Source organism: Pararge aegeria, chromosome 8, assembly GCF_905163445.1.
Source record: "Pararge aegeria chromosome 8, ilParAegt1.1, whole genome shotgun sequence".
Lineage (NCBI taxonomy): Eukaryota > Metazoa > Arthropoda > Insecta > Lepidoptera > Nymphalidae > Pararge > Pararge aegeria.
In genome coordinates this window covers 10,609,889-10,618,870 of record NC_053187.1, presented here as the reverse complement: position 1 = coordinate 10,618,870, position 8,982 = coordinate 10,609,889, and the positions used below count along the sequence as shown (strand labels likewise).

The 8,982-nt window shown below is 34.7% G+C and overlaps 1 protein-coding gene across 1 annotated transcript; it reads right to left on the bottom strand.

Annotated features, from left to right (window-relative positions):
- Positions 1 to 389: 389 nt before the first annotated feature.
- On the bottom strand, positions 390 to 8,716 carry LOC120625700 (endocuticle structural glycoprotein ABD-4-like). Its single transcript, XM_039892839.1, has 4 exons — positions 8,664 to 8,716; positions 5,403 to 5,542; positions 4,387 to 4,558; positions 390 to 1,002 (listed from the first exon to the last, which is right to left on the bottom strand). The coding sequence occupies exons 1-4, from the start codon at positions 8,664 to 8,666 to the stop codon at positions 877 to 879; spliced, it is 441 nt and encodes a 146-aa protein (XP_039748773.1). The 5' UTR covers positions 8,667 to 8,716; the 3' UTR covers positions 390 to 876.
- Positions 8,717 to 8,982: the final 266 nt, after the last annotated feature.

The following is an 8,982-nucleotide window of genomic DNA, read 5'->3' as shown; positions in this document are numbered from 1 at the left end:
CTCCCACAGTGAGAAGGGGTAAATCATTCAATAATTTATAATTACTCATTATTTATCATTACCATCAATTACTCATAACAGTCCACCATTGGCCTAAAGGCCTCTCCCAGGTGATTGCAGTAGACGGTAGTAGTAGAACAACACCCGCGGGAAGTGGAGGGTTGGTAACTGCATTCCGATCTGCCACACGGCAGTTAGTTAGTTATTCAGTAAGTTTATAGTACTATGTTAGTACGGAAACAAATTATTCAGTACAAAACTTTATTACATAAAACAATTAATATTTTCAAAGCTTAATATTGTCAAATAATTCAAATTATTGTCAAATAATTTAAACTTACATGATAATGCAAGCGTTTCTAGAACAATAATATTGAAAATGATAATGATATTATGGATGCAATGATTTTCAGCTGTTGTTTCAGTTATTCCGTGTAAAACATAGAATCTGTTGTTGGATTATGAAGTATACGTTATTTTTTTATATTTTCACCGTTGATTATCACGGCACAAAAAATACGATATACTTTTTGAATTCAATACTTTAGGAAAGGTGCTCAAGGTAGCGTCACGTATAATTTCGTAAACACACACTCTTCAATTCATGATACTTATGCCGACGTTAAATATTCTAGTGTGATGAAAATAATATTATATTATAATGATGATATCATGCGATGAACTTTATTATTGCAAAAAACATTCGCCTAACTAGATCGATAATAGCATTACTTTGAACTGACATCCATATTTGGTTTTGTGTGCATGTACCTATCTCGATTATTGTCAAGGCCAAGTTATTGTAATAGGTTATCTGAAATACCATCTCTATAATACACTTAGACTCGATTTTTCTATAAATTAGCGATGAATTGGTTAGAAAAATGCGCGTTGGCGGGGCCCACTAGGCGCAGAAGCAGCAGTGGGAGGGAGCGTCTTCAAATAGTCTAACGCTCTTTGGATTGCAGGAGGAATTGGCGGTGGAGTCGGCAGATGAGCACCCTGTAAATACAAACAGATACATGCATATTTATTTCTATATAATGTATTTCGAAACAGTAAGATTTTAAAATTTGTTTATTTTTAGCGACCAAGACCCTAGGGTCACATATTGAAACACATGTTATTGACAAACTACATAAAATAACAATTTAAAATGCTGATTACATTTGTCACAAGCACTCTTAGCTCTGATGCATTGCATTATTAACACTATCGAAACCTATAAACGTCACAAGCCTTGTTACAGGAGGGAGGATTTTAGGGCCCAGATCCAAAACAATTTTCCAATGAACGTTTGCGGTCTTTTACAATTATATTACGTTTCAATGATAACCAGTACTGACGATCTCAAAGGTACGTAAGGTTAGGAAAGCATACTTAAAAATGACAAGTAAACCCAAATATCGTACCCGGGATCTCGTAATTCGTAATGCCACTAAACCAATAATCGTAACATGTAGGTAGAATATCTGCATATAACGCCTAAGCTATGTTTTTTAAATGCAATTACTTTTAATTTATGCACTTTTGTGGGACAGTATTTCTTAACACAAACAATAGTTACGCAGTTATTGTTTCGTACTAATATCGACATTTGTAGCTCACAATGTGCTTAACATAAATTAAATGCCTTAATGCGACAGAATTACACATGTCTTCATGTGATTTGTGCTACAAGATAATGCAGTTAAGACGCAACTGTAGCTATCCCACACACGGTTATATATTTTCGCAAAGAATATGGTAATATTATGCAAAGAATCGTTCTTGTTTCTAAAATAGTCATATGAAACGTATAAGTAGGCACTGCCTGCATAATAATGAGCACTTCTTTACATGTAAAAGGAAGATGGACAGGCTATTCTGGTCAAAATACTTTAACATGGCATAATTAAAGTCCTTATAAAATTATTGACAATACTTTTAAGAATAAGCCAAAGTAGTGACTAATTTAATCGCCCGTGCGAGCTATATAAACTTAAAAGGAATAAATAACCTTAGACTGTTTATGTTTATTTATGTTTAATTACATTTTTATATCCTTTAATTGCCAGGAGAGGTTCTAAAATAAAATACATAATATAAGCTACCTGATACAAAGCCAGAATTGCCCAAGAATCTGCCTACTGTTAAACGAGATTTCAATATATCTGTTATTTACAGAAAAGTGTAAAACTTGTTGCATAAATATTAAAATTCGAACGAAGTCAATATTTTGTAACTTCTTTATTACCGGATAGAATTGCGAAGGCATCGTAAACAACGAATGATGGTAATGGCCTTGATGATTTCAATGAATCTCAGACATTGATACCGGTGTCGTAGGTTAAATTGAATTCGAAAACGCTTCCCATTTCCCAAGACCGGGTCACGGGTCGGCGTTTGATATTTGGAAGCGACATTTGCTTATACACATATTGGCCAACGTCGTCTCACACCCGCGCCTGTTTTCTCAGACTTCTTCCACATTCCTTACGCAACTTGGATGATTCAGGTTCGTAACATGCGTAATTTTCAATGCATATTATTTGTTAAGCACTGGCCCACTCTTAGCTACTAACTAATGAGGCAACTTTTGTTACGTGTTAATACCAGGACTTCTTGCATCTTTTTGACTTTTACACCAGAATTTCTTAATGCAGAACATTGAGAGGTACCTACTATCAGAATAAAGTAAGCTCCAGAATATTTGAATAAAATCACAGCTTCGATTGAAAAACTGTATAATAAAGGTAGGCTTTAAGTGCAACGTCTTGGAAGTATACAACGGGTTCCCCAAACGTCTAGTAAGGCCAATAAAAGGGATATTTAAGTTAGTGGGTCGCACATTGTCTCCGTCCTATTCAAAGGATGGAGGTAGCCATAAAGCTTTTCTATCACGTAAGTGAGGCTTTAATTGACAAGTCTTATATAGAATCTTTAATGTATGTGAACATTATATCGTGTACGAGTATAAATCCCTAAAAATTTTTTAAAATTAGTACTTCCCTTAACCTTGTAGACCAATTCACAAAAGCGAAGAGGAAAACGTTGATTTCGAGAAATTAATATTTAATTGAGGACAATTTCAAAAGCATCATAATTATTTACAGATTCGTCAAAAGACCTACAGAAATGTCACTTTACATAATAAGTTTATTGTTCCAAACAAAAGCTTTATTTGAAACGCATAAGTCCACTTAAGCATACGTTTAAAACCAGTTACAGGTGAATCTTTATCGGTCTTTCAAAACGGATGGTTTATGATAGTGCCTTACTTAATGCCATATAAATAAAGAACTTATAGTTTTTTATTCCTTAGTAGGTCAATGCTGATTACATATAAATATGTTTATTGTAGATTTGGAGTTATATTCCGTTCAAAGTTACTTTAAGACAATGCCGATAAAATCCAAATACGGGTATCGTATTAAAATTTTATGTGTCTGAATAACTGATAAAAATTTATCGATCACGTACAAAGGCACTAAGCCTAAGTATTTATTTAAATTAAATTTTTACTTCTTTAGCTGTTTTTAGTCCCACCTACAATACTCGCGATAGCAAGTATTGTAGGTGGGTGGGAATCGCAGTGAACGAATCAACGCGATTTACCCCGTCGCCCGTCCGCTCTCTCACGCTTTTCTGGTCTGACGAAACTATCTTTTTTAATTGGATACATGTAGTTAATAAAAGTTATTATGCTTCCTCGAGAATTAGGCTATTAAACGCAGAAAAATTAGATTAAATTAAATACGTTTCATATTAATTTAATCGTTATATTTTTATTCTGGGGAGAAAATTAGATGAATCTTCCTTATTCTATGATAACCGATAGCGTTTATCGAAAGCGGCACACAGGTAAAGTCTAGGGCACATAATAAACATTACCTAAATATAATGAAATAACCAAAACTACCAATAAATACCTATTGTAAGTCATAACAGTCAGTCTATAGGATCGCAGACTTCTGAATGTCTATAGTTGGTGTACGCCCTTAGTGTATCGTATTTATCAAGACATCTATCAGGATTGTATTACATACCAACGGAAAAGGTGTCAAGGTTTTAAATTAATACCAGTGTAGGGTCGGACTGGATGACATTTTAGAAGATAATAAGAAAATATTAATATGCCAATAAATCTACGACAGCAAAACAATGTTGTTGATTTTGATTTAAAATTTCAAGTTTAATTTATTTTCTATTCAACGATCACTTATTTCAGTATAACATGACATCTGACAGTATTTATAAGAATTTAAACATAGAACAACGCAAAAAGATAATAAATTAAAAAAAACTTCGACGGTTTTGCATGCGTAATTAAATAACTCAGAGAGAAATGTCCATTTTTGTTAGCATAAATTATATATACTTTTATGTTGGTCAGAAAATGCTTACTTGTGGCTGGAATCCATTCTCATCAGCTATATATTGAAGTGAGATGGGTGAACCATCTGGAGCCTTGTAGCTAAACTTGCCCTCAGCGACTTGAACTTCTTGCCCTTCCCCCTTGCCGAAGTTCTTTACGTACCCGGATTCTTCTGCATTAATCTCATTTCCCGATTGATATCTAAAGCAAAATTTTGCCAATGTTATACCGTTACAAATGTTACATATAAATTGAGTAGCATTTGATTTGCCTTGAATCCGGGAACCGCCTATCTCCAGCAGAGCCTCAAAATCAGTTCCATGATTAATTTGACAGAATCTGCATAAGATATCGCGGAAATACACACGGAATGTTAGGAACGATCATGACATGCTGATGGCAATAAAAATATATTATTGATTTAAATTTAGCACACACTGCGGGTCATAGAGCAACTCAATGCGATATTAAATCCACTTATGTGGTATATATTTACTTTTTCAGGTATTAAAATAAGGCGTTTAGGATAATTGAAAGATCTTTGGAGTTTTTAGTAAGTATATGTTATTCAATGACGCATAATCGGCTGACCGGTTTAAATGAAATTTAGCATACGGAACAACTAAACCCTGGATTTATTATTACTTTTACATTTATAACCATCATTTACACCCCTTTACCGGCCTACTACGACACGGTACGACTGCGGTACTTTCACGGCACGGGTCTCATCACAGAATGCGAAGGGTTTACGGCGTAGTCCATCAGACTGGTTAAGTGCAGATTGGTTGGCTGTATATGCTCTTGAGAGAGTTACAGAATGCTCTAAGGCACACAGGATTCCTCATTTAGGTTTACTTCATCGTGAAAGCAATTGAAATTTAATTGCTTAAAACGCACGTAACTCCGAAAAGTTAGAGATGCGTATGCCGGAGATCGAACTCGGTCCCCTCGAACGAGAAGCAGCAGTCCTAACCACTTTATCCTATCACCACTTCGTTTTACCTTTAATTTATTATAATTATAAATCTATTTGTATACATACAGCCATTTGTACGATCCGTCAGGATTAGGCCCATCTGATTCATATTTAATTATAGGTATTGGGTCGATCGGTCTTTGCGCCTGCGCAGTTGCGAGTTCAATGAAAGCGGTGGCCACCAAACTTACAAATATTATGGAGATCTGCAAAGAAAAAAATATTATTTACATTATCAACGTAGATGCTGCACTGATGCTCCACCTGACTGATGGGTAGATAACCCATCAGTCAGGTGGAGAGCTTAATAAAAAATTAACAAATATTTTCGACACGATTTTGATTCACAAAATATATTTCGGAACAAATAAGTTTGATCTTAAGTTTTGCCAGTCGTGAATTGGTGAAAAACTCGTACTCTAGCTACGGACTCTATTTTCAAAAAGAGCGAACCAACTTATACGAAGCCTGACAAAAGAAATTAGCAATATCGTTGTAAAACATTTGTGGTATTCAGTTAATAATATAATTTCGCTGTAGTCACAGACCGAATAAGGCATTCTAAGTCAGGTATTCATTATTTGTTAGCAACATTAAGGTCACTATACCTATTTCCCCCCAAGTTTTTGCATCGGTTATAACCACAAAAACACGTAATAACAATTGTAATTCCATCCTCTATAAGAGCAGTGAGGAGGGTCCATGCTCTTCATTAATTTCCTCTGAAAGGTCAATTAATTGGCTGAGGATGATTTATTTATTTTATTTTTATTATTAACCTACAAAAACTCGTTTCGTTAGATAAGGTTGTCTACTACATTTAGAACAATTCATCAAGAAGAACAAAACTCCTAACTCTCTAGACTACTGACTAACGCTTTAGTACAGTAGTAGTCTAATTAATTAAGCTCATAAGCTAAATGCACAGTTAACCAGTGTGTATATAAGAATACTGCAACCCTACAATGTACATATATAATATATTCTCAGTACATAATGTATAGACCACTAACAGTGTAACCTGTTAGTGTTCTGGCAGTTTATTTAATACCATACCCTCTTATCAGTTTCTATGAGGCATCACGCCAGAACGCTAAATCACTTTGGCTTATTTGTTGGGGCGATAACTAGCCACAACCGAACCCAGGACGTATAAGACCACAGCACTCAACACGGCGCCAGGGAATTTCTATTTTAATTATTCCTATTCACGAATTTGCTTACAGACTTTCTTGCACCTTTTGTGTTAAATAATAATAACACAGTTCAAGAGTCAAAGGATTCACGCCGCAGCTTTATGAAAGGTACTATAAATAAACGTCAAGTTAAAAGCTCGTCTCTGGCAGAACGTGACACGAATGTATAGCGACATGAGGAAAGAAAGGGTTTCGTGACTCGATTCCCATCATCATGCTTATGTTATAAACGTGTATATACCTAACGTAAACGCTATCAGATTTTTAATATTTTTTGATAAAATTAAATAACTACGAACTGAGTATTATTGAGTATTCTTGGGTCATGCATTTGGTGTAATTACCAAAAAGAGAAAAAAATCTAAAGTGGCTTAAAATTAAATATTTACACATATTTTAATAATAGACTTTATCTTTTAGTAAATGAAACATTATTTTTAGGTATGCTTTTGTTTAAATAGTGTGCTTGTCTAAATTATATTAAAATTTCTTTAAATATTCAACATTAGTGGAAAAAAATGGCTTGTACTAACTGGTAGATCTTGAGATCAAGCAGAATCTTAGTTTCATATATAGTAATAAAATAGGTAGATGTTTGAAAAGCGAAATTAATCCATTGAGAAAATAAAACGAATTTTGAAAAATAATATAGCAATCAATTTGACTTGAACATTTAATTTAATGGCGTCAAGTTATAGCTAAATAAGGTATTATTAAATTTTTCTTAAGGTATTTTTAAATGACCAATCTCTTCAATATAGCGATAATCCCAGTTCCCAGTTTACCTAGGAAGTGGAACGTATTACTTATATTTTTAAGTACGAGTTAGCCCTGAAATTTCACCTGCTGGTAAGTGATGAAGCAGTCTAAGGTGATAACGGGCCAGCCTGTTAAGGATATGGTAGGTAAACCTGTTAGGGGTATGGCAGCTATATTAAACCAGTATTCCTAAACGGTTTCTGCGACTACTATTTCATCGTACCGGAACGCTAAAATTCTTAGAACCACGACTTTGTCGTTAGGGTGGAAGAAGCCACGGCAGAAGTCTCCTACCAGACCAGACCGGGGAAAATTAAAAATTATAAATTCCCTGCCGAAGATTGATCCCGGCACCTCCCACTTAAATCCATAGCGCTCGCCGCTGCGCTAGGGTGGTAATCAAACACTTATTTAGTTATGAGCCTGTTTTACAATCGCCTTATAAACATTAACTGATGGGAAAATTAGACATCATGACATATTTGAAATACCATAATTATCAAACGTCCAGTTTATAATTACTTACGGCCGTTTTCTATATTTAATCTATCTGTAATCTGTGGATAAGTTGCTAAGCAAAGTTACTATTGGTTAAAAAAATTATGCATACTTTTGACAATAACAACGTTGCAAGGTAATAAATCTATAGATAAATAAAATAGTCATTAGTTAAAGCTTATCTGGAGATTGTGAAACAGGCCCAACTGTCTTATTTCGGTAAGTAGTAAGAAAATATTCAAGCTGACTGTAGATAGCAATAATTCTGCTCGGCTAATCGTCTAAACGGATTTTGATTGGACTAGAATTAACACAGGAAGGTAGAATATTACATAGGGCGTCTTATATCTCAGAGGCTACTTACTACCCATGCTTTTCTAAGGTAGGTAGGATAGGGAAATTTTCATTTCGAAGGTAGAATGGAATAGTATAGAATAGAAAAACTTTACTGCAACAAAACAAAAAAGGATTAGTGCTAGGATGCAAACGCTGGCTTATCTCTTAAGAGATTGCTTTTAGTGTATTAGTATTGGCTAAGAAAAAGTTTATATGAGAGTTACAGGAGTACTGGTCTGTAAGTTCACATAGCTCAATTATAAAAATTCGTGAAATATTGTATCCAGAAGCTTCTTGTAATTTGTTACTAGCCTACCGACCAAAACGTGCCGCCTAGCGATTTTACGTTTCGGTACGGTGCGGCGTAGAAACCGTTAGGGGTTGTAAGCCACACACCAAATAAAGCCGCTACCATCTTAGATTTAATCACATATCACCAGGTTTAGTTTGCAGTCAAGGACTGACTTGTAGTGGAATAAAAAAAGTAATTAAGAAACTTTAAGTTCGTGTGAATATAAAGATAGGCAAAATGTCTCACCATGATTTACTTGGCAACAATTGGTGCCAGGTCCTGATGCACTAAGAAGCAACTCAAGTGTGTGTACAGTGACACTGGCTTGGGTTTATATACCATCATCTTTACCTATGAACTTCGCACGACCTGCGCGCATCCCGACGATTCATCTTCGAACGCTCATAAATACATTATATGCATGAATATATTTACTGAACGCAGACATTACAAAAGCATTTTAAACAATAACTTGATAATGGCTACCCATTATAAATAATTGCAGTTTTATTGGAAACAGAGAAACCTTCATAGGAACGTAATAACCTTTATGGTGTACTAACGA